The 24954-nt window shown below is 69.2% G+C and overlaps 2 protein-coding genes across 3 annotated transcripts; one reads left to right on the top strand and one right to left on the bottom strand.

The window, feature by feature from the left end:
- Positions 1-377: 377 nt before the first annotated feature.
- ITGA3 (integrin subunit alpha 3) lies at positions 378-16053 on the bottom strand. Of its 2 annotated transcripts, XR_012838867.1 has the most exons (26): positions 15678-16051; positions 9030-9151; positions 8841-8923; positions 8121-8370; positions 7678-7761; positions 7232-7439; positions 6776-6969; positions 6386-6474; positions 6086-6222; positions 5819-5905; positions 5659-5726; positions 5259-5395; positions 4824-4970; positions 4629-4726; positions 4288-4453; positions 4128-4196; positions 3961-4040; positions 3624-3701; positions 3366-3468; positions 3123-3293; positions 2899-3012; positions 2649-2762; positions 2385-2483; positions 2164-2289; positions 1503-1664; positions 378-1269 (listed from the first exon to the last, which is right to left on the bottom strand). XR_012838867.1 is itself a non-coding variant. In XM_075775343.1 (25 exons), exons 1-25 carry the CDS (start codon positions 15848-15850, stop codon positions 1111-1113), a joined length of 3156 nt encoding a protein of 1051 aa, XP_075631458.1. In that variant the 5' UTR covers positions 15851-16053; the 3' UTR covers positions 378-1110. The 2 variants fall into 2 exon arrangements, 1 of the variants encoding a protein (XP_075631458.1); XM_075775343.1 differs by lacking the exon at positions 1503-1664 and having other exon boundaries at positions 15678-16053.
- A 3925-nt stretch (positions 16054-19978) lies between these two features.
- DLX3 (distal-less homeobox 3) lies at positions 19979-23472 on the top strand. The gene is made up of 3 exons (XM_075775228.1): positions 19979-20627; positions 21011-21201; positions 22825-23472. The coding sequence occupies exons 1-3, from the start codon at positions 20309-20311 to the stop codon at positions 23164-23166; spliced, it is 852 nt and encodes a 283-aa protein (XP_075631343.1). The 5' UTR covers positions 19979-20308; the 3' UTR covers positions 23167-23472.
- The last annotated feature ends 1482 nt before the right edge of the window (positions 23473-24954 follow it).

Raw genomic sequence — 24954 nt, 5'->3', positions numbered from 1 at the left:
ACGGGCGGGATGGCCCCGCCCCCTCGGCGCTGGCCACGCCCCCAGCTGTAACTCCCACCCGCGCTTAACCCCTCGCTGCCCGGAGCGCCCCCGCTCCCGCCCCCCCCCCGGGGCCGTACCCCCCCATCCCTGTCCCCCCCGGGGCCGTACCCCCCTACCCCTGTCCCTCCTCGGGGCCGTACCCCCCCATTCCCATCCTTCCCCAGGGCCGTACCCCCCCATTCCCATCCTTCCCCAGGGCCGTACCCCCCCATCCCTGCCCCCCCCGGGGCACTCCCCCCAAGCCCCCTGCCTGCCCCAGGCATTCCCCCCCCCAGCCCCCCTTTCTCCCCCAGCCCCCCCTTTCTCCCCCAGCCCCCCCCAGAGCAGACACGAGGTTACAAATCCCGGAGCGAGGCTTTATTGGGCCCCAGGTGAGTGGGGGCGGGGGGGGGGGGTGCAGGACCCCCCCAGCCCCCAGTACCGACCGCGCTCTGGAGCTCACCCCCAAAACGCTGACGAGAGACACGGAATAACTTAATGCCCGGGGCGGCGTCCGTGGGGCGGGACAGACCCCCGGGGGGCACGGCTGTGGGGTGGGGGGGACACAGCCCCATGCTCTGCACCCCCCGCCCCCCCAACCCAAAGCTGTGGCCAGTGCAGAGTGGGGGCTGTGAGCATGGAGGAGGCGGCAGGGGAGGAAGGCACCAGCTCCCACCACCCCACGGGGAATCCCACACCCAGCACCGAGGGAAGGGGGATGCGTGTGGCAGGGGGCGTGAGCGTGTCCCGGCGTGCAAGGACGTGTCCTGGTGTGCAAGGAGGCGTGCGGGACACAGCAGGAGGAGTGTCTGCATGGGGGGGAAGGCACTCGGGGAGACCAGCAGCGGTCCCGTCGGGGTATGGGGGGCACATCTGGGGCTCATCCCCATAAGCGTGCAAGGCACGAGCGTGCAAGAGCCGGGCTGCACGCCGGCGAGCCCGGGGAAGCAGACAGGAGCGTGCAGAAGCCAGCGTCAGGGTGCGGCCGAGCGGGGAGGCGGATGGGGGCAGGGGGAGATGCACTTGTGCAAAGTCAAACACCGGCCGTGCGCTCCCCTCGCACGGGGGCCGGGGGGCGGGGCGGGGGGGTCAGTAGTACTTCTCAGGCTCCTGCCACTTGGTCACCCAGTGTTTCTTGTGCCGCCGGGGCAGGAGGCCGCCGGGCTGGTAGCGCTGCTCCTGCCGGATCCTCACCGCGTGGTACTTGGGCATGATGCGGTAGTAGCGGGTCCGCTGGAAGAAGTCGCACTGGGGGGGGGGGGGGGGGGGAAGAAAGAGGGGAGAGGGTCAGCGTGGGGCCGGAGCGACACCGGGGAGCCGAGGGGAGAGAGCCCAGAGGCGGCGGAGAGCAGAGGGGGCAGCAGTCCTGGACCCCCGCGGAGCCCCTCGTGCCCTACGGGGACCCAGCCGAGAGAGGCGGCGAGGAAGAGGAGGCTGAAGAGGAGGAGGATGCCGCTGCAACCAGCCCCACGGGGCATTACCAAGCGGGTGGCGCGGGCGCCCGGGGGGGGAGCAGCGGGGCTGCCCCCCCACTAGTAGCTGTCCGTCAGCCGCTTGGTTTCCGAGGGCTGGATCCTCATCTCCGCCTTCTGCCCCTTGGCTTCGTACATGGCGCGCGTGTTGGCCCGCCGGAAGAAACCGCACTGCGAGGAAGGAGGTGACAGGGGTCAGGGGGGACGGGAGAGGGGACGGGGGGCTCCTGGCCACCCCCGCGGGGTGGGGGGCGAGCTGTCCCATTGCACCCTCACCCCAGGGGATGCCGCGGGGCGGGGGGCCCTGCAGACCCACATAACCCCTCTTGGCCAGAGAGTGGGGTCCCCAGGGTGCCAGGGGGTCCCCAGGGATTTGGAGAGACACACACCCCCCCCCCACCCCAGTCCTTGCAGCGCAGGGGGAGGTGGGAGCCACGGGGTCCAGCCCTGCTCCGGGCGGGATTTTTGCAGCTCCCAAAATGTTTTGCACCGGGGAACGAGTCGGGACTCTGCTCCTCTTCCTCATCGGTGCCTTCCAGCCGGGAGGGCACCTTCCACCCACCGCGGCCGGGGAGGGGGAGGACGGCAGCCACTGGTGACACGAGCCCGTCGGGTCTCGGCGTGGCTCCTGCACTCCCTCCCCAGGAGGGGGATCCGGGCCCCCCCTCACCTTCCAGAGCAGGAGGATGATCAGCCCCAGCAGCAGCAGCCCGGCCGCCACCGCCACCAGCACCAGCCACAGCGCGATCTCGGCCGGCTGCTCCTCCGTCAGCTCCGAGTCCACATCCACGGAGAACTGGAAGGGTCGAGAAGAGCCTCGTCGGGGAAAGAGCTCCCAGCGGCCCCAGTCCCTCCCAGCCTCTCCCAGTACGGGGCTCCGGCGTCACTCACCCGCACCGTGTGGTTCTTCATGCTGATGGTGGGGACGTGGGTCCGGAGGAAGAGCGTGGCCGTACCGTCCACCTTCACCCGGTCAAAATCGCTGTACTCCTGGGGGGGCACGCACGACGGAAGGGGTGAGGGGTGGGTGTTAGCGCCAGAGCTGAGACCGGGCAAACTCAGCGCCCTGTTTCTGCACCGTCCCCAAGGGAGCAGCCCAGCCCTGACCCCCCCATCGCCCCCCCCCATCTCCAGGCCGTGCCGCCCCGCACTGACCTCGATGAAGGTGCTGTTCCAGACCCGGGCGCGGATGCTGAAGGTGGTGGGGTGCTGGGTGTGCAGGAGGGGGCACTCGAACCAGATGCACCGAGCGGTGCCCTTGGAGCAGCTCTGGGAGATAAGGGGGGGGGTCAGGGGGGGACCCAGAGCCCCCCAACGCACGGTGCCGGGGAAGCGGCGTGCGCAGCGGTCCTGGCGGAAGGCGCGTGCTGCCGGCCCCCCCCCCACCCCTGCAGCACCCACTCACCAGCACCACCTCCGACTTGGCTTTCGTGGCGGTGGCCAGGGTGACGGGGGGCTCCGCCGGCTCCGGGGCCTCCAGCTCCCGCCTCTGCCTGGATGGAGCCTGGTCCTCCTGCAGCTGGGGGGGGCAGGAAAAGCCCCGTCAGAGCCCCGGCAGCTCTGCCCCCCCCCGGGCTGATGGGGCTGGAAGGACCCACGCGGTGGGGGGGCAGGGACAAGGGCACTCACGGTCAGGTTGAGGGGGTTAATGACCCCCCCGGGGGGCTGGCAGGTCTCGTTGCTGTTGACGAGGATCTCGGTGGGGTACAGGAGCCATTTGCCGTTGGGGATCTCGTCGGGCCACTCGAAGCCCAGCAGGATGGTGCCCAGGGTGCCCAGCGACTCGCCCTTGGTGGTCACCTGGGAAGCGGAGCAGGGGATGGAGCCCAGCGCTCTCACCCCCCCACGGGCACCGGCGGCCCCCCAGCTCACCTGGAAGTCAAAGGCGAGGGGGCTGCCCACGTCCCGCTCGCTGCGCATGGCCGACTCGCCCACCACCGTCCCGCTGAAGTACGACTGCGCGTGGAAGGAGGCCCTGGGGACAGAGCGGGGGTCAGGCACGGCGAGGGGCGCAGGGACCATCTCCGGGGTGTCCGTCCGCCCCGTTCCTGGGACACGGGGGGGCCGTGCCCGCTCCCGACGCAGCCAAATTTGTGCGGGGCAGGTGGAGGGGCCGCGGCCGTGACTCACATGGTCAGCGAGGACTGGATGCTGTAGTCCACCAGCAGCTTGGCCAGCACGGGCCGCAGGTCCTCCTGGGTGCTTTGCCTGCCACGGCGCTGGGGTCAGCGTCTCCCACCACCCAACGGCCCCCGGACAGCGTGGGGCAGCCCCCCGCCGGCAGGAGCCATGGGGTCCCCGTCCTGCCCGTCCTACGAACCCTGCCGGCGTTCCAGTCCTTCCCGGACCAGCAACGCTGCCGGATACGACGCCGCTCCACAACCCCCCTTCCACCACGGGACGGAGGGAGGAGCCGACATCGGTCCAGGGACACCCCCCCATTCCACACACCCCCCGGGACACTCACGTGGACAGATCCAGCCACACCAGGACCTCCCGCGTGTCCAGCATGATCCCGATGGCCTCGAAGGTGATGATCAGCTCTGCCTGCAGCACAGAGCGACCGTGGAGCAGCTCGGCCAGACCCCCGCCCGCCTGCCGAGCCCCCAAAAAGGGCTGGGGGGAAGCACTCACCCTCTGGTTCCTCTTAAAAGGGTTGCCCAGCTCGCACAGCACCGTCTCCGCAAAGGTACAGGCTCCGCTCTGGGGAGGGGAAGAGGATGAGGAAGGCTCCGGCAGCACCCACCCTGGTCCTTGCACCTTCTCGGGCCGGGAAGGGGACGCCATCGCCTACCGGGCGGACGGAGGAGGGCAGCAGGCTGGCGGGCACCGTGACGTTGAGCAGCGCCTCGTGGGCATCCTCGCCGTTGGAGGGGGCGGTGGGCACGTTGGTGATGTTGATGCTCAGGTAGAGCTTCCGCACGTCCCGGCTGTACTGCAGCACCTGGGTACCGTTCAGCCTGCGCAGAGACCGTCCCGCTCAGCACACGGGTGGCCCACCCCAGCAGGATGGAGAAACGCCCCCCCCCCACACCCTGGGACAGCCCGGGGGGGCTGAGGGGTGACCTGCGGCCGAGGGGGATGGCACAGCGGGTGGGAGGGGCGGATGGGGACCCGGGGGGGACCCGCTGTCACCTGGGCAGGGGCTGGTTCTGGTCGGTGACGAAGCTGCTCTGGAGCTGGAGGTTGCTGTAGCACTTGTTGTCGAAGCCGCACTCCTTCTGGAACTCGACCTGGCGGGACAGGGACGTCCCCGTGAGCCCTCTGCCACCCCCGGGCCAGGCTCACCGCGGCGCGTGCAGCCCAACATCTCCATCGGCCTCCCGGCACCTTGGTCTCGTTCTCGTGGGACTGGTCCTGGTTGAGGATGGGGAAGGCGTCGAGGGAGCGGGGACCCAGCTGGACGGTCCTGGGCTTCTCCACCAGCGAGTAGTTCATGGAGAGCACGATGGGGTGCAGCTTGTCTCGGATGTTGTCCTGTGGGGTGGCAGAAATCACGGCAGAGCCCCGACTCCCTCCCCGGCTCCTCTTCAGCGCCAGCCGCAGCCAGGCAGCCCCCGGCCACGTCCCCCTGCTCATGAGACCCAGCAGACTCATCACAGGAGTGATGGAGGGACGGATTGCCGCCTCTTTTCCCAGCCCTGCTGTTCCCAAGACACTCCGCACCCCACCATCCCGCTCCCCGCCTCCAGCGCCACGTGTAGAGCAACCTGCACCACACGCTTACGCGTGCGCACACGCACACGTGCACTCGCACACGCTCACCAGCAGCAGGAGCTCCTTGGATTCACAGCGGGTCTCGGGCATGGGGAAGAGGCCGTGGTAGACGGCAGAGTGGGTCCCCAAAAACCTGACCCTGGGGGGGTGCCGGTCCTTGTCAGCCTCCAGGGTGTACTCCAGGGCTGCGGGGGAGCGGAGTGCCATGGGTGTTGCACACGCGTGTGCCTCCAACACAACTCCTGCGCGCACGCATATCCCCTGTGCACACACGTGTGCATCCCCACACGCCGGCATGCTTGTCCTTCCCTAAACGTGTGCTCAGACACACCCCTGCACACACAGACGTGCGCGTCCCCGTGCGTGCACACACCCATGCACAAGCGCTGGCAGACGCCATCCCCCAAGACGTGCACACGCACCCACGCGTGCACCCCCGGGCACTCACTGATCTTCTCCTTGTACTTGGGGTCTCCAGCACTCTGGTTGTAGGAGAAGCAGACGGTCACCGTGATGCTGGGGGGGGACAGCGGCTGTGAGCGGAGCCGGCGGCACCGCAGTGCCACGAGCGGGACCGGCTGCACCGGGGTGGGGGGGGACACGCTCACCAGGAGTCAGGCGTGCACCGGGCAGGGTCCACCTTGCTGGGGGTCACCGTGAAGGTCTTGTTCAAGATGTTGATCACGGGCCGAGCTCTGGGCAGAGGTGGGGGTCGGCTGAGCCCCCCCAGCTGCGGCACAGCCCCCCTCTTGCCTGGTGCCAGCTCCGTGCCCAGCTCCCTGCCCCGGGGTGCTGCCAAGGGCAGGGGCCGTCCCCGGGAGGTGGCAGGGAGCACAGAGGGCCGCAGGGTGCCCACCGGCCCCCCCCCCCCTTACCTGAGCAGCACCACCCTCTCCGCCAAGCTGCCCACCAGGAGGTCGGGGTAGGAGTTACCGTCCACGTCCAGCCCCCCGCTCAGCGAGTACCCGAAGGTCCGCATGCTGGCCGGGCCCAGATCCGCCCCACTGATCACCTGGGGGGCACGGTGTGTTGGGGGGGGGGGGTGTCACCCATCGCTCATCAGCCCCGGGGATCGGGGGATCCGCCTGCTGCATCCCCCCCCCCGGAGCACGAGATGCTCGGAGGGGACGTGGGGCCCCGCTGCCTCGGTGAGGGGCTCCCCGCGGGGCCGTTACCTGCCGGGGTTTGGCCAGCAGCCCTTCTGCGCTGCTGTGGTAGATGTAGACCTTGCCGGGCCCCTCGAAAGGAGCCCCCACGGCGATATCTGTGGGGAGAAGAGCGGGGTCAGCCCCACGGGCTGGGGGCCACCCCACAGTGCCTTCGCACCTCCCCTGCCCCACTTCGACCCCCCCCGCGCCCAACTCTCACCCGGCCCCTCCGCTCCTTGAACGCACCCCCCACCAAGCCACCCCCCATCTCCTTCGCTTCACCCCAAACCTCTCCAGAGACCCGCCACACCCCCCCCAGGCGGGACCCCCTCTTACCTGAAGACCCCCCCCACCCCGAGGCAGCCCTGCTGCACCCCCCCGCCACGGCTCCCCCCACGAGGGTCCCCAGCCCCTCACCCTGGAAGCCGTCCTGGTTGACGTCCCCGATACTGGCCACGGCGAAGCCGAAGGCGGAGTAGCTGGGGCCGGTGAGGACCAGGCTGGCCTGGGGCTGGAAGTCCCCCACCTCGTTCATGTAGACGTAGACTGCGCCCCCCACCTCCTGCTTCCGCTCGAAGTAGTAGGGGGCCCCCACCACCAGGTCCTGCCACCTGCGGGGCAGTCAGAGCTGGGGGCTATGACGTAACCCACCCCCCATCCCGACACACCAGAACTGGGGGGGACCCAAACCCTAACCCCCCCCCAACTCCATAAAAAGTTGAGGGCCCCCCCCCAAAAACCAGCGACACCCCCACCCCTGGAGCCGTGCCCCCCCCCCCAATGACCCACAGAGACTCCACTGAGCTGCAGGACGCCCCAGGTCAGCCCCCCCCCACCCCCGGGAGCTGGGGGGTCCCGGCCCCCCGCCCTCACCCGTCGTTGTTGAGGTCTGCCAGGGCCACGGCGCTGCCGAAGTAGGAGCCGACCTGGGGGCCGGGGAGGAGGCAGCTGCTCTGCAGCGTCTGCTGGGGGCTGCGGCTCAGCAGGTACACGGCACCCACGTGCTTGTACCGGGGAGCGCCCGTCACCACCGTCACCGCGTCCTGCTGCAGCACCGCGCTGCCCACCTCCACCGTGTACCCTGCCGCCAGACCCCCCCCCGGTGAGATGGGGGCCAGCACAGGAACCCCCCGAGTCCCCCCAGGAGCCCCTGCAGCCCCCTGACCAGCACGGCGTCACCCCTGCTCACACCATCCCTGGGGGGGTGTCTCCAAGCCCCCCTAAACCTCACACCGGTTTAACATCCACCCCCAAGGTTCCCCCTAAATCCGCCTCCCCCCGAGGAGCCAGGGGACGCCCCCCGCCCTGCTGCCCCCCACCTATGTAGGTATTGCCGTTCTTCTTGTTGGGGTAGGAGAAGTCGTAGAGGTCCCACGTCTCCCGCTGCAGCATGTAGTCGGTGCCTGCGATGGAGGGGGGGTTAACCCCGTGGCGGGGAGCAGCCCCCGGCTCGGCACCCACTCCCCTTGCGCACGCAGAGCGCGTGCGAGCACACACACGGCTGTATGCACGCGCACGGACGCACTCACCCACGTGCAGAGGGTTTGCACGGGTGCGTAGATAAGCACCTGCCAAGGTGCACACACAATACGCGTGTAGTGCGCGCTCGGGCACACCCTCATGCTCCAGCACGCGCGTGCACTCACCATACCCACGCGGGCACGTCACTGCACACAAGCGTGCGCATGCACACGTGTGTTCCAATGCGCCCACACGCACAGATGCTCGCGCACGACAAGGGGGTGCCCCACGGCGCGCTCACCTTGCCAGTTGTAGGCACCGGGCGCCCCGAAATAGATGATGTTGGCGGTGAAGCCGGCGCTGGTGCCCATCTGGCACATGCCGGTCTCGTCGGTGTCGGTGTTGGAGTTGCACATCTCGTTGTGGTACGTCTGCCACTCGTCGCTGATGTTGAGGCGCAGGTCGTTACCCCGCACGTAGCACTTGCCCACCATGCGCCGCTGGTCCTCGCTGCCCGACCACAGCACCTTGGTGTAACGGTGAGCGCAGGCCTGCCGGCACGGCCCCGGACGTGAGCCCCTGCTGTGGCACCCCCGCAAATGGGGGGGTACGGCCACCCCCTGCCCTGGTGCGGGCGTCAGGCCGTATATACGTACGCTGCCCCGCCACGAAGGCGGCCCACACCCCGCAGCCCCCCCGCCCGCCGCGGTCCATAGTGCGCGGTGCTGTCCGGCCACCCGGAGCACCGAGATGCTCCCGAGAGCATCGGCCCACCCACGTGGGCGCACCCCGTGCCAGAGGGGTCCGGGCACCCTGGCACCCCACAGCTCCCCGCCCCAGGGGATTGGGGGGGTTGGGGGGTGACGGGGGACCCCCCGCAGCGCCTCTGCCCGGTGCCACCGTGCTGGGGACACATGCAAGGCGGACGTGCAAGGCCCGCCTGCTCTCTGGTGCGGTTGTGCAAGGCGGCAGCTCGGCACCGGCACACGCGCGTGAAATACTGGGGTGTGAGCGCACTCACCAGCACCCTCCCGGCTGGCTGCCGCTGGCTGGCCACCGTCACCCCCAGCCACATGCCATCGATGATGGCCTTGTCCGGCTCACCTGGGCGAGGAAGAGAGAGCGTGAGAGCGGGGACCCCCCCGCCCCTCGAGCCCCTGTGTGCTGGGGGCGGGGGTGTGTTTCGGGGTGCCCCGGGGTGCTCACGTACTCTTCAACTCGATGTCGAGCCGCTGGCAGTCGCTGGTGGAGTTGGTGAGGGGGCAGGCGTAGACGGCGCCCGTCCGTGTGCCGTTCGCTGGCTCCGCATCCTGGGGGGCCCCGACCAGCAGCCTGGGGGGCAGAGCGGGGGTGGGTGGGTGAGACGAGGGGGGTAGCGGGTCCGCCTGCCCCGATGCCCCCCGGTCTTATTTTGGGGGTGCAAAGCCAGGCAGGCGGCCCTGGCGAGAGGGTGGGGGGTGTGACGGCGGCCAGGAGGCGCTCGGAGGGGACGGGAGCCGCTTCCCCAGAGCACGTCACGCCTTGACACCCCCAAACAAAGGGGGGCAGGGGACCCCCAGCCCCATCTCCGGAGCAGGAAGGGGGTTCCCCTTGGATGGGCACGCACGGGGCCGGCAGCGACCGGCCTCTCCCCGCAGCACGCGGGTGCACGAGCACGCTGAAAGGTGTCACGGGACAGCGGATGGACAGCCCCCCCGGGTGGGGGACACGCTCCCCACCCCTCCTCGCAGGGCCCGATCCCAGCCCGGGCTCATGGCTGAGCCCCCCATCCCGGCACGCAGCGGGGGGGGTCAGCCTGACACCGGCAGCGAAGCGGGGAGCCGCTCGGCACAACCCGGCTGCCGCCAGCGCTGGGGCCCCCGTGCCTGTGTAAACAGCCGCAGCCCTTCCCAGCCAACCTTTGAGCCGGCGGCGAGGCCAGGGCCCCCGCGGCACAGCTGCGGCGTGTCCGGCCGACAGGCTCACCGCCTCCCGCTGCTGTGCCAGGGAACGCCGCGAGAACCGGGTGTCCCGGTGAGGGGGGGGAGACACCCCCCCCAGGAGCGGGGAGGGTGAGCTGGGACCAGCTCCGGGAGGGGCACGCGCACCCCTCTTCCCGGGAGGTGTCTGGGCTTGCTTCCCCTCCTCCGGGCAGCACCGGGGGTCCCGGGGGGGCAGCACCCATCCGGGGGGGCAGCACCCATCCGGGGGGTGACTCAGGGGCAGAGATGTCCCAGCTGAGTCACAGCGGTACCGCGCTCGGGGAAGGACGTCGGCATCGCTGGAGGGATGCCCAGGCTGGAAACGCCACACCCGCAGCCCCGCTCCACGTGCGCTCACCCCCCGCACCCACCTTGAGCGATGCTGAAGGGACCCCAGCACCCACCTGAACCCCCCCGTCCCAAGGGAAGAGGCTGGGGACCCCGGGCAGCAGCAGGGCACAGGACGCGCAGCCCTGCCACGGGGCTGGGGGGCGGCAGGAGGGCCCGGCGTGCCCCGGGGACTCCGGAAAGGCCAACCTTTCCGCCGGGAAGTCCTTCGGCATCCCGAGGACAATGCCGTGGAGGAGGCACGGCCGCGCGTGCCAGCAGAGGAAACACGTCCCTCCTCGCAGGCAGGACGGGGGCAGGCTGCCGGGAGGATAAGACACCCAGGTAACTGCCGCAGCCCCCTGACCTTATCCCGGGGCACTGGGGTAACGAGTTGGCCAGTCCTCAGCGCGGCCAGCCCTGCCACCAGCGAGGACGGCGGCAAGCCCGGCTCACGGTGCCTGTCCTGGCGCTGCTGTCGGGAAGGGAGCCGCGGGCAGGCTGGGCTGAGCAACGCCAGGCTGGGAGCACGGGCGCGTCCGGGCAGCGCCGGGGCGGCTGACTCAAAGCCCCGGCACAGGAGGAATGTGGGGCCCCAGGCGGCCCCCGCCCCGGCACGCCGGGGCCCCCCGCGCCTGCCCAGCCGGTGACGGGCACCGCTGGCGGCATCGCTGGGGCTGAGTCAGCCAGACACTGCAGGTGGGGGGGGGGTGGCACCGCTGAGGCACAGTGGAGCCCCCCCAAGGGGTGCAGGGGGGGTGGGGGTGGGGTCTGCCCTCCCTGGAAATGCTGGGCTGGGGGTGCCAGCGGCATCCGCATCCCCCCTGGGAAAGCGGGACCCACCGGGTGTGAAGGCAAGGGCAGGGAGGGGGCCCCTAATTCCTCCCCCCCATACACCTGAGGGACGCGGGGGGGACAAGGGGCACCATTGTCCCCACTTATCTGGGGAGGAAGTGACTCAGGGCGGCTGTGCTGTGACTCAGGGCTGGGGGGAGAAGTTGGGGGGGCGTCTTGCCCCCCCAGCAGGACCCACAGCCCTCAGGTGCTGCCCCACGGCCAGCGGGGCTCCTGAGGACAGGGACACACGCACAGCCCCTTGCCGGGGGCTGCCCCCCACCTCCCCGGGTGGTCCTGGCTCAGCCGGACCCCGGCTCCAAGCAAAGCCGTTCCCAACCACCATCGCTCCTCACGGCCGTGCCCCGCAGGTCCCGGGGGTGGGAGCAGACCCGGGCCAAGCAGCTCCAGCGTCTCGCTGCCTCCAGCCAAAACCTCCCGGCACGGCAGCCCACCCGCAGGCTCTGCTCCTGGGGGCGGGGGGCACGGGATGCTGGGGGCTTCTGAGCCCCACCAGAGCAGGGGGGGGACGTGCCCAGCCATCCTCCACCCCTGCGTGCCCCAAGGTGTCCCGCGGAGCCCAGCTACCTGGAGGAAAACCAGGAGCCGGGATGCTGGGGGTCCCATCGCAGGGAGGCCAGGACCAGTTTGTGGCACTGGTCCCACGCGGGGCGGGGGGGCTCAGCCCAGGACAGCAGAGCAAAGGCAGGGACGGTCCAACAGCAGCCAGAGCAGGAGGCAGGAATGCGAGGGGCCGCGGCCCGTCCTAATCCGCCCTGGTAAACCGGGGGGGTGAGGGGGGAGGCAGCGCGGGGGGGGCGGCAGCAGCGGGGAGGGGGGGGTGTCCCCGCCAGCACCGGCTGAGCCGGGAGAGACGGCTGCGGGATGGACTCGGCACCGGGGCACTGACCGGCCCCGAAATGCGGCTGCCCCGGAGTGGGAGAGGTCTGGTGAGGATGGCGAAGGGGGCTCCAACCCAAAGGGCTGTGCCACAGGGGGTCCGCACACCCCCCAAACGGCACCACACCCCCCCAGGGCGGGGAGCGGCTGGGCGGCGAGGGCAGCACCCCATCCATCTCCCGACATGCTCCAGGGGTGACGAGCGGGCGTGCGGGTGGGGGTCCGCACAGCACCCCATCCCACCCATCCCCGCTCACAGGCAGCACCCGACCCAGGGCTGTGGGGACCCTCCCCAAGGTTTTGCACCCCAAACTTTGCCCCACGCCGGGGCTGGGACAAGCTCCGCGTTTGTGAGCTCAGCCCCACGACCGGCTGCAGGGTACAGCCCCCCAACACCCCCCCGGAGGTGGGGGCAGCTGAGGGGTGATCCCAGCACAGCGCACCCCTGCTCTGGACGAGCCCCAAACCAGCCACCCCCACCCCGTGCTGCTACATCTGCAACAGGGGGGCCCTGCAACCATCGAGCCCCCCGGGAGCCCTGAGCAGGCAAATCTGCTGATGCCCAGGCCGGAAAGGAGGCGGAGAGGGGGAGAGATGGCTGCTGGAGGCTGCGAGGGATGGACGGATGGATTGATGACCCCCCGGGCGCTGGCCCCGCTGCGGCGCATCCCGTCCCCCCTCCGCCTGGCAAGGAGCTGCGGCCAGCAGGACCCCGGCAGCTCTCGCCGGCCCCCGGCCAAGGCGGGGGGAGCGCAGCCAGGCCAGCTCTGGCAATCGGCAGAACACCAGGCGAGGGGGAGGGAAAGCCGGGAATTTGGCCGGCCGTGCTGCCGGCCGTGTTCTCCTCCTCCCCACCGGCCAGCCGGGACCAGAAAGACCCCCCCGAGCATCGGGCAGAGCCCCCCCACGCACACGGGAGGGGAACTGAGGCACCCGGAATGTCATCGATGTGGGTGTCGCCTCCCCCCAGGCTCCCTGGCACAGAAGCACCGTGCCTCAGTTTCCCCGTGTCGTTCAGGGACCCCCAAACCCACGTGGGCCTGCTTTCCCTGGCACCGCCGGGTCCTGCCAGCGTGGCCACCAGCCGAACCACCCCCCGTCCTGGGAGCAGCCGGACCCGGCACGGGCAGCCAAAGGAGTTTCTTAATCCCAGGAAGGCAGATAACGCTTCCACCTCGCCTTCACCTGGCCCGGGGAAGAGCGAGCAAACAAACCTTTGCATGGGCACAGCTCCGAGACATGAAAAACACCGCAGGAGCCGAGGGCGGGGCGGGGGGGGGAACTCCGTCTCGACACCGGCCGTGCCGTGCCGTGCCATGCCAGCCTGGCCGCCCAGCCGGGAAGCGGCTCTGCCCACCCCGCCGGGAGGTCGGGAACGCCAGCCGTGCTCCGGAGCATCGCTCTGGCCTCACCGCCACCCCTGCACCACACGCACAGAGCTAGGTCAGGATGAGGCCAGGCATCGAGTCCCCAAAAAACGCAGAGGACACCCCCCACGTGGGGACGAGGGCAGCAGGAAGCGTCCCTTTCCTGTCCCCACCCCAGGTGTGGTGGAACTGCACCTGCGAGGGTCCGCCCGGCGAGCAAAGGGCAGGGGGAGCCTCCGTCCGCTGCCGGGCGAGGGAGGGGAGCGGGTTCGCCCCCGCGGTGCTGCAGCCCGGCTCAGCACCCCCCGCCCCGGCCGGTGGCTCGGCCACGGGGAAGGAGCGCAGGGCCGGCAGCCCTGGGATGGGGGGAGCCAGGGGGGCACACCTCACCGCTCCCACCTCACCGCCTCTGCCCGGCTCTGACAGCCCAGGTGGGGGCCCACGGACACCCCCACGGACGGGACAAGCCCCGGGGCTCTTCCAGCCCTCTGCCACGCTCCTGCCTGCACCGCCCCCCCTCCCCGGGCAGCGGCGAGGGGCAGGCAGCTCCCCAGCTTGCAGGACGGCGGCTGGCCGTCAGGACGCCAACACCGACATTTACCCCCACCCCGCCGCTTCCACGAGACGCGGGTGCCTCCCCAGACCTGCCCGCAGCGAGCGAGCCCGGCCCTGGTTAGGCAGGAGCTGCCTGCACTCGCCCCGGCCCCCTCCTGCCCACGCCGTGCAGGCAGAGCTGCCTGCGCAGCCCATCCGGGTCTGCTGCCCACACGCAAGGCCCCGTGGGGAAGCAGGGACACACTTGGCGTCCCGTGGCCCCCCCTCGCGCTCACAAGGGTCCCCCCGTGTCCCCCCCAACGGGGACAGGCAGCGGAGGGCTCCCAGGGGAAGGGGGTGCAAATCCCCCGGGGGTTCGGCGCTCCAAAACCTTTCCCGCGCGGAGCCTCGGCGCCTCGCCGGCATCACGCTCAGACAGGCACAGGCCACGTGGCCCACACCGGGGGATCGCAAGCTGCCGCTGGGGCCAGAGGCCCCCAAACCGCCCCGAAACAAAGCGACGGTCACCCCCAGTGTCCCAGGAAGACGGACGAGCCGCTCTGCCCCAGCGCCAGCCAGGACCCTGACTGCGATGCCCCCCCCGCCAGCTGCTCCGATGCCACCAGAGCCGGGGGAACCCGGCCATGGATGGGAGCCAGCGCGTCCCGGCGGAGAGGAGGGGTCCCCAGGGTGCTGGGCTGGCTCCTGCACCCCCACAGCTGCCCCGCTGGGAACAGCTTTACTCCCTCCTGGACGGGAGCAACAACAAGCCGTCCCACGGCAGGGCGAGCGGCCGAAATGCATCTCTGGAATGCGGAGCAGCAGATGCCTCCGTCCGGCAGCTGCCGCCGGTCCCTCCGCCATGGGTACAGGCAGAAAAGAGGGAGCCCTCCGGGTCTCCGAAGGGTGATCCCCCCCCTCCCCGCAGCCGGGAGTTCCACGGGAGGGTGAGCCAGCAAAAACCTGTGCCCTCAAGCGAGAAAAACCCAACCCAACCTCTGCGCCGGTGCCTGCACCCCAGCACGCACGTGCAACTCGCGCCTCCAGCCAGAAGGGATGTAGGGGATGCTGCTCCTGGGGGGGGGTCTGGCTGAGCTGGGGGGACAGCAGGGGACATGGCGAGTGACAGCGGCGGGATCGCACGGGGGATGCGCCGGCTGAAAAGGGCTTTTGTTGGGGCTCTGCTCGGCAGCAGGAATTACAGTTCAACAGGTTCCCGGGGCTCCCCCCGCAGAACCAGGGCCGCCGGGTGGGGACGGGGCCAGCAGCCGCCCAGAGCGGGCGGGGGGACGCGAGGGGCTTCGCAACCGCCCCGGTGAGGGTCAGCGCAGACGGTGCCGAGCAGGGACCCCACGGGTGGGGACGGCTCCCACCTCCCGGGGCGGCTCGGCGGGCTCCGTGCCCACCGGTGCTGCCACAGCGGGTCCCTGCTCTGCTGCCAGGCCTGTCCCGTGTCACCGGGGTCCTGCACGGGGACCCCACAGCGGGCGCTCAGCACCCAGGGAATAAGGGTGGGGGGAAACCCCAGGGTCAGGATGGGAACCCTCTCCAACAAGGGGGTGCAGAGCAAAGCCCCGAGCAGGGAATAAACACCCAAGGAGCTATTTGAGGGCGCACACCCCCCCTTCCCCGGAGCTCAGGGCTCTGGGGCCGCTTCCTCCCACGAGACCCCCCCCCCCCCCCACTGCCACCCCAGCACCTAAACCCCCGGGACACCCCTCTGCCTGCACCCAAAGCCCCGCCAGCTCCCCTGCCCCCACGCAGCCCCGGGGACTCTCACCCCACGCACCCCCCCCCCCCCCCACGGGGACCCCTCCCGCGCTCCCCCACCCCACGCCTCGAGCCCCGGGACTCCGCTCCCACCCCCGGGCCCCCCCCCCCGCCCGTACTCCCACCCGAGACCCCGGGACACGCTCGCCCCGCCGCCGCACTCACAGGGACCGCTCCCGCCGCTCGGTCTGGCGGTGCAGCGCTACCGAGAAGCCGAAGAAGCCGCCGGGGATCGCGCCCTCCTTGAGCACCGGGAAGGAGCGGTCCAGGTTGAAGGAGGCGGCGGCGCCGAGGAACGCGCCCAGCAGCGGCAACAGCAGCCGGCGGGGCCCCGCCATGTCCCGCACCGGCCCCCGGAGCCGCGGCCGAACCGCGAAGCCGCGAAGCCGCGAACCGCGCCCCACCGGGGCCGGTGCGCTGCGGGGGCGGGGCCGGGCGGGGGGCGCACCCTTCCGGGCACAGCCCTTAAAGGGGCCGCACACCCACCCCGCCCCCCCGCCCACCGGGCACCTGCGGGGAGGGAGGGGGCCGCCCCGCGCGTGCGCACCGAGGGGGCGTGGACATACCTGCGCGTGCACAGCGGGCGGCGGGAGCACGCGCGTTGGCACACGCCACGCCCACGCCGAGGCCCCGCGCCCTTCCCACCCCCACAGCCCCCCCCCCCCCCCGCCCGCCCACGCGCGGAGGTGCCCGTGCGCGCGGGGTTCGCCCCACGCACCCCCTCCCTCCCTCCGCCCCCCCCCCACGCACAACCGCGGCCGCACGCGCGGGACGGCTCCTCCCCACCGGCCCCCCCTTCCCCCACCCTGACCCTGACCCGGGCCTGGGCTGCGGGGGATGGGGGGGGCAGCGCCCACCCCCCCAAAAATCCCAGACCCCCCGATGGGATGGGACCCCCCCCCCGGGATGGGACCCCTAAGTTGGGACCCCCCGGGACGGGACCGCCGGGACGGGACCCCCGAGGATCAGACCCCCCCCGGGATGGGACCCCCTAAGTTGGGACCCCCCGGGACGGGACCCCCCGGGACGGGACCCCCGCTCCTGCGCTCAGCCCCCCGCCGGGAGGTCGGAGCTGCCGGGGCGGGACGGAGGCAGAGAAAATCCCCGGCCGCCCACGGCGTCTGCCCGCCCGGGAACGCCGGGAATGCGCCGGCTCCTGCCCGGTACCGGCTGCGGGACGCTCCCGGCGGGAGGCACCGGGGGATGGCGGCAAGGGCCGGGGGGGTCCCCGGGGGCTGGGTGCGGCGGGAGGCGGACGGACAGACCCCCCACGCTGATGGCCCGGCGGGGGGCAGAAGGTCAAGGCCAGACCCCGGGAGCGGGACCGGGGCCACGGGGACGCGGCCGGTGCCCCACGCCGGGGACGGGGACACGGTGCTGTCCCCGGGGGAAGGCGGCTGCAGCCGCAGCATCACCACTTCCCTCCCGGGGGGGGGCCGGCGGCGGCGGCTGCCACGGTCCCTAACCCCGCAAAGGTCACCCGGAGCCATCGCACCGCTCCCACCCGTGCCAGGAAACCCGTGGGTGGGTGGGGGGGGCTGCAGGATGTCCTGTGCCCCCCGCCCCGATGTCCCCACGCCCCAGCACGGCTCCTGCACCGCACGATGTCACTGGAAAGAGTGACGGCAGAGGGGACGCTCCCACGGGCAGCCCCGACCGCGGCCGGCACAGCGCTCTGGCGTGGGGCCTGTCCCCCGTCCCCTGCCCCCCGTCCCCTGCCCCCCCGTCCCGAGGTCCCCCAGGGTGGGTTGTCCCCGATCGCAGCTCGGAGCACCCCAAACACCCACCGTCTCCCCAGGGACGGGTGGATTTTTCTCTCTGGCAGGTGACGCAGCCCTCGGCACGGGGACAAAGAGCCCCGGCCAGGCCCCCTCCCGGCCTGGGGACATTTTGGGGTGCAATGGGTCTGTCTCTGCACCCACCGGATGGTCAAGCCCCACGGCCTTGGCTGCCACCCAGGGGGGTGCTAGCACCCGGGGGGGGGGGGGGGCAGCACCCCGGGGGGGTGTTTCCACCCAAGAAAGGGTCTGCGCACAAAGGAAGGATGTTTGCGCACAAAGGTGTTTTCACCCAAAAACCCCGTGTTTGTTTGCGCCCAAAGGAGGGTGTTTGCGCCGTGAGGGGTGTCAGCACCCCAGGAGGGTGTGTCTGCACCCCAGGAGGGTGTTGCCACCCAACGGGGCGGTATCTGCACCCAAGGGGGGTGCTGGGCTATTGCCCCCCAGGGAAGGTACTGTCTGCCCGGGGGTGGGGGGTGTTAGGGCCGAAGGAGGGGGGTGTTCGCACCCGAGGGGGGGTATGAGCACCCAAGGTGTGGGGAGCCAGCACCCAAAGGGGGGGTGTCATTACCCCGAAAGGCCACGAGATGGCGCCGCCCACCCAAGGATGCTGCGGGGACACCCCCCCCCCCCCCCCCCCGCGCACCCCCCCGCAGCTGTGGCAGAGGTGGGGACACGAGGGGACCCCCGTGGGCACTGCCGGGCTGGGGGGGGCCGCTTCCAACCGGGGCATCTGGGGGTGACCCCCCCCCAGCCTTACTGGGGACACGGGAGGGGACCCCTCCCAACCTTGGGGGGGCAGAGGGGGCGGGGGGGTGCTCGCTTGTCCCTGTGGCCAGCCCTACCAGCCCCCCGGTGTCCCAATACAGCCCCTTCTGCCCCCCCACTGTCCCCGTTTCTGTCCCAGTTCACCCCAGCTGGGCCCCCCCAGCACCCCCCCTCCCCACGAGCTCCCGGATTTGGGGCTTCAGCAGGAGCCAGCCTGGCCGAGAAGCCTCGGGCAGCCGGAGGCACCAGTGCCTCCCAGTCCCAAACTGGTTCAGGACTGCACAGACCTGCTCCCCGTTTGCGCCCGCTCCCCAGCCGCCTTCCCCGGCCCGCAGCTCTCGAACCGGCTTTTCCTGCTGGAGAAACCCTCTCCCTGAGGAACCAGCCCCGGTGACAGTCCGGCCGCGGGCACAGCCAGGCCGGGGACCCGGGGATGGGAAACCTGTCCCCGCAGAGCTCCGCGCAGGACAGGCGGCAGGGCCGCGCTTGGCCCGGGGAGCTTCTGTCCCCTCCGAAGTCACCCAGCAAATCTCGAGTTACGTTTCCCATGGCGGGAGGCGAGTCCGCACCTTCACCCGCAGCTTCTGGGTCAGGCTTCTGCCTCCTGCCTCGTCCCGGCTGCTTCCCGCTGGGATTGATCTCCATTTCCATGTATTATTTCTATCTCTATCTCTATCTCTGTCTGTATCTCTATCTCTATTTCTATTATTTCAATTTCTATTATTTCTACTTCTAATTTCTCCCATTCCTATTCCTACTCCTACTCCTACTCCTATTCCTATTCCTATTCCTATTCCTATTCCTATTCCTATTCCTATTCCTATTCCTATTCCTATTCCTATTCCTGTTCCAATTCCAGTCCCAGTCCCAGTCCCAGTCCCAGTCCCAGTCCCAGTTTTTCTGTTTCCATTCCATTCACGTTTTTTCTGAGTTTCTTCACGGCCCCGGCGGGGGCGGCAGGGCCGGGACTCGAACCCGCGGTCCCGAGGGGGGCGCAGCTCCCCTGTGCGGCCGTCAGGTGGCGCCATTGCACCGCGCTGCACTGCGGGGGGGGCGGGGGGGGCCGGGGGGGCCGGGGGGGGGGTCAGGGACAATCCCGGGGGGGGCACGGGGGGGGCAGGAGGGGAAAAGCCCCGGCCAGGCTCAAGGATCTGCCCGCAGCCCCCCCAGCCCCTCTCAGGGGTAAGGACCTGCCAGCAGAGACTCCCCCACCAAAATAAAAGCCCCCCCCCCCCCCAAGCGGCCCCCCCTCCGGTGCTGGGGGGGTGGGGTGGGGGTGGCTGGGGACAGCCCTGTGAGTGGCCGGGGACGGCAGGGGCTGGCTTGGGGCCCTGGGCTGGATGACGCTGCTGGGGGCTCTTATGGCAGCGGGGGGTCAGAGCCCTGACTGGGGGTGGGAGAGGGGCACAGAGCCCTGGGGAAGGGGCAGTGTGCCCCCCCCAGACTCAGGGCTTGTCACCCCCCCCCGAGGTTCCCACAGGGCAGGTGGAGGATGGCAAGTTTTGGGGTACGTGAGTGTCCCTTCTCCATGAGGCTGGGGGGGGTGTGTGTGTGTGCTCTGCCTTGGGGATGGTGTGGAACTGGGACACACTGGTAACTGCTGGAGAAGGTGGGAGCTGGGGGTGGGGGTCTAAAACAACCACCCAGCCCCAAGCCCAGATCCATCCTACTCCCTAACCCCAACCCTTCCTCCTCCCTACCCCGCAGCAAACAGCCCCCCAACCTGCTCCCCCTCCAAATCCCCCCTCAGCACCAAGAGTCCCCGGGGGGGGGGGGCACCAATCCCCTCGAAAAAAAGCCCCCCCCGAATCACTCAGCGTCCCCAGAGGCCCTGCCAGCCCCCCGCCCCTTCCCTACTCCTGCAGACAGGAGCCTGCGATCTTTATTTATTCCTTCTCCCTCCTTCACCCACTCTTTGTTGTTTCTTGAGAGAGGGAAAGAAGGGAAGAAAAAAAAAAAAAGAGAAAAAAACACAGGCAGAGCGAGGAGGCAGGAGCCTGTTTTGCCTCCCAGGCAATATTTCTGGAGCCAATCGGAATGCGCACCCACCCTGCCCTGCTCCCTAATTAAAGGCTTTAAGCAGGCGGCCGGGGCCGGAGGTTTGGGCACAGTCTCTTGGTTGCTCCTTGCGAGAGCCGGTGCGGAGGAGCCGGCTCTGGGCACGCCAGGCCTGACGCGCGGGCAGCCGGAGCCGCCAGGTTGGGGGGTCCCCAGCCGGGCGGGCAGCTTCCCCCCTCCCCAGTTCCAGCAATGAGCGGCTCTTTCGACAAGAAGCTTTCCAGCATCCTCACCGACCTCTCGAGCTCACTGAGCTGCCATGCCGCCTCCAAGGACTCTCCCACCTTACCCGAGTCCTCCGTCACCGATCTGGGCTACTACACCAGCCAGCACGACTACTACTCGGGTCAGTCCTACAGCCAGCCCGTGAGCCACTACCCCTACCACCAGTTTAACCTCAACGGCATCGGCACCGCCGGCACCTACTCGCCCAAATCCGACTATTCCTACAGCCCTTCCTACCGCCAGTACAGCCACTTCAGGGACCAGCAGCTCCCAGCACAAGAAGCAGGTAGGATGCTCAGGAGAGAGGGGCCGTATCCGTCCCGCCGGTCCCCTGCGATTCCAGCCGGAGCGTCACGAAGTTGCACCCGTCTAAGTTTCCCCAAGTCGGGGCCGGGGCGGCCGCGGGGCCGGGGAAGGGGGTGTCGTTGCCGCCGAAGGATGGGGTGGATGTTGGGGCAGGGCTCAGCCCCCTCCCCGGCATCCCCGGTGCTGCTGGGGGATGCAGTGGGATGGAGCTGCGCTGGATGCGGCCGTCCGGGGGAATGCCCCAGGGGACGGAGCAGTGCCACCACGCCGAGGGGGATCACCCTGAGCTGGGGGGGGGGAGGTGGGAATCTGCGCTGGGGTGCCTTCGCCGTCACCGGCCTGACACCTCCGCTCTCTGCCCAGTGTCGGTGAAGGAGGAGCCGGAGCCGGAGGTGCGGATGGTCAATGGGAAACCCAAGAAGATCCGCAAGCCCCGCACCATCTACTCCAGCTACCAGCTGGCGGCTCTGCAACGCCGCTTCCAGAAAGCCCAGTACCTGGCGCTGCCCGAACGGGCCGAACTGGCCGCCCAGCTGGGGCTCACCCAGACCCAGGTAAGGGCTGAGCCCCCCTCGACATCCCCCCGCTCGACATCCCCCCCCACCCCCCAGTTCCCAGCCACGGGGCGGGAGGGATCGGCGGGAGCGGGAGCTGACCCCCCCCTTGCAAAACCCGACTCAGTGGGGTTTGGGAGAGGGGTCTGCTCCCAGCTGGGTGGTTGGAGCCAGGAGGGGTCTGGGGTCCCCGCGGATGGATGGTCCCCTCTTGTGTGCCGGCGCGGGGGGGGTCCCTGCCACCAGATTTCGCCCCACAGAGCAGATCGGCTTTGCTGAGGAAAAGGTGGAGAGGAGGGAAGGAGCAGAGAGAGGGGACGGACCCCAGCTGTGTCCCGCTCCCCTGATTTCGGGGGGTTATCCCCCCCTGCCCAGCCAGCCCCATCCCCAACCTCACTCTGCCCAGGCACCCGGGAGGGTCTGAGGCCGAATCCTGCTCCGGTGCCTGGGAGGGTCCTGGGTCAGCAACGCGGGATGCCAAATCCCAGGCAGGACGGGACGCTCAGGACGGGGTGCTCAGGACGGGACGCTGGGGACGGGGTGCTCGGGACACCCCATCCTGGCAGCAGGTCCCGGCCCCGAGTCCAGCCAGACCGCGGGGCGCTGGGGGACGGACCCTGCCCCCCCCCGATCAGGCTTTCTGGGGCTCCCCGTGGGTCCGTCCTCCCAGCACCGCGGCTCCCCCGTCTCGCTTGGTCCAGGCAGAGAAGGGATTTTGGGACAGGGTCCACATCCCCCCCAAGCCCCCGTGCTGGGGTGGCAGTTTTGGCTGGACTGGAAGAGCGGGGATGGGCGCCATGGGCTGCTCCTCCCCACAAGCCACCCGGATTTGGGGCTAAACCCTCTCTTTTGGGGTTTGCCTGCTTGGGGACAAATAGTCCCCGCCGATCCGCCGGTGTGAAGGTGAGCAGGTTGTCACCGGTCACCACAGCGCGTGACTCCCCCGCACCCCGTCCCGTCCCCGGCGCCCTCCCTGCCTGCGGGCCGGCGCCAGCGCCCTTGTGCCGCCCTTGGCGCGGCGCTCCCCAGCGCCCGGCCTTCCTCCTCCTCCCTTGGGCGATGAAGCAATCGGGGACACTCGGCAAAGGGCTGACGGAGCGCGTCACCTGCTCCCAGAGGGACATCCTGTTTGGGTGACAACCACCACCCCCCCCGCCCCTTACCCGGGGGCCAAGGGCGTCCAGCGCCGCCACCTCACCCAGCACTGAGGACGCTCCCGACGCCCGGCGTGCCGTCATGCATGGCGTGATGAGCTTCCCGCAACGCCCGCGTCCCCGGGGGGGCTTCCCGCCGCGCACCGTGTCTCCGGGGTCCCCCCGACCCCCACATCACGGGCGCCTTTGCGCGGTGCGCGGTGTGTCCAGGTTCCCTGTGACACCCACATCCCGGGTGCCGTCCCGCGACGCACCGTGTGGCCGGGGTCCCCGCGATGCCCATGTCCCGGGTGCCTTCCCGTGGTGCACGGCGTGCCAAAGCTCCCCACGACGCCCGCGTCCCTCGTCCCTTCCCACGCACCTGGGGTCCCCGCGTCACCCCCATCCCGGCTCCCCTTCCTGCGACCCCCCGAGCGCCCCGTTCAACCCTTTCGGTGGCGGGGTGCTGACACCTCTCCCTCCCTTCCAGGTGAAGATCTGGTTCCAGAACCGCCGCTCCAAGTTCAAGAAGCTGTACAAGAACGGCGAGGTGCCGCTGGAGCACAGCCCCAACAACAGCGACTCCATGGCCTGCAACTCCCCCCCTTCCCCGGCCGTCTGGGACAGTAACTCGCACGGCAGCGCGCCGGGCCGGACCCCGCTCCCGCAGCCGCTTCCCTACAGCTCTTCCCCCGGCTTTTTGGAGGAGCACAACCCCTGGTATCACCCCCAGACCCTCAGCGGACCCCACGGACCCCACCAGCCGCCGCCGGCCACCACGATGCATCACACCTCCCCGGGGCCTCCCCCCAACACTGGTGCCGTCTACTAACAGCCCGGAGCGAGAAAAGGAACGAGAGACAGTGGCAGAACTCCTTTGCCTCCTTTTTTTTCCCCCTACTTTTTTGTTTCTTCTTCTTCTTTTTTTTTTTTTTTAAAAAAAAAAAAAAAGGACACCCATGTACACGCACCCCTAGATATACACTTATATATCCTATCCTCTCCCAGCTCATCTCAGGAACAAGAGGACTGCAAAGGGTTAAACTCGTTAGCTCCCAGCCCAGGGCAGGCGAGGAAAAGGTGGCCAATTCTTCTTACGCTTTTTTTTTTTTTTTTCCTTTTTCTATCACACCCTAAAAAAAAACGGCCCCTGAGGAGCCGCATCCCCCCCCGGGGGGTCCCTCGCTGGAGCTTTGCTTCTTGGGGCCACCCGGGTGAGCCGCCCTGGGGGGGCTGCCCCACGCTGCGACACCCCCCCCAGCACGAGTGGGCACCCAGGAGGGGTGCGAGGGGCACCCGCAGCACCCACGCTCCGGTCGGGATGGAGCCCGAGCCGTGGCAAGGAGGACGCAGCGGCGCCGTGGGTGCCCATCGCCGGTGCCGAAGGAGCGGGACGCGCTTCGCCCTCGCGGCACCCAAAAATCCGGGGACTGGGAACAGTTTGGGGGGTGACGGACGCCCCACGGGAGCAAACCGGGACCCCAGCCCAGCCGCTTCCGTGGCAGCTTCGCGGGAATCGCCCGGGACGATGCTCAGACAATAAGGTGGTTATTTAAAAATAAATAAAAAGTGGGGGGGGGGGGGGAGAAAATATTTTAATATTTAAACAGTTCAGGAATGGCTTAAGTTATTTTTTAAAGAGAAAAATCGCGCTAATGTCCGTTTTCTAACAGTGCCTCCATCTGTGTCAGTTAAGCTAATGGCGAAGCAGAATGCCTATTTTTTAAATAAATTGACAACACATTTTAAAGAAAAAAAAAAACTTCTTTACTATTTTTTAAGAGAATGATGCTATTTTTTTAAAAGCAGAAAGTGCAGTTTTAAGAAGTGTTCATATGTGTTGTACAGTCCCGAGGATCTTATTTATGTTGCCTTATATAAATAGGGGTGTATGGGGGAAAAAGTGTACATAAGGTTCGTTTGTATAAAGTCGATCCAAACCAAGCTGGTTTCGGTCTGGTTTTTTGTTTGCTTTTTTTTCTTTTTTTTTTTCAAGGAAAAAAACCCAACAAGCCTCTGGATGATGGGAGCCCCCTCTAAGGACGGGGGCTTCCTCCGAGCGTCCTTTGCCGCTTTCCTAGCGAACAAAACCGGATCAATGTTAATAAAAGCGCTTTGAATGTGAAGGCTCCCAACACCATTTTTTGGGAAGTTTTTGGTGAGCAGGGAGGAGCTCAGGAGTTTTCCAGGTTGGGAAACGCGGAGTTAAAGCCCGTGTCCGCTGCGGCCCATTTTGGGGGGCAGCTGGGGGGGGGTGGGGTGGTCGGGGACTGGGGATGGCACCGGGTGATGGGCACGGCGGCTGCCGGCAGCACCCCGAGTCCCGCTTTGCCTCGCTGAGAGGGAATTTGGGGGGGGGGAATGATTTTATTCCTGGTTTGCAGAGTTTTCCCCAGCCGCCGCAGAGACCTGCCGCTTCCCTCCCGCTCCTCTTACTGGGAACCAGTAGGTTCCTAAGCCCTGCAAACCGGGGGGGGTGGCTGGGCTGGCCGGTGCCCTCTCCGGGGTCACCCCACGAGCGAGGGCTGGCAGGGGACGGGACCCCCACCAAGCACCGACCCCGCGGGACCAACGCTCGCCGCCCCTGCGCAGACGGTGACATTCCCCATCGGTGTTCCGG

The sequence above is a fragment of the Balearica regulorum genome, chromosome 24 (genome assembly GCF_011004875.1).
Source record: "Balearica regulorum gibbericeps isolate bBalReg1 chromosome 24, bBalReg1.pri, whole genome shotgun sequence".
Taxonomy (NCBI): domain Eukaryota; kingdom Metazoa; phylum Chordata; class Aves; order Gruiformes; family Gruidae; genus Balearica; species Balearica regulorum.
Note: the sequence above shows the minus strand (reverse complement) of the source record. Positions and strands in the feature narration are given on the sequence as shown.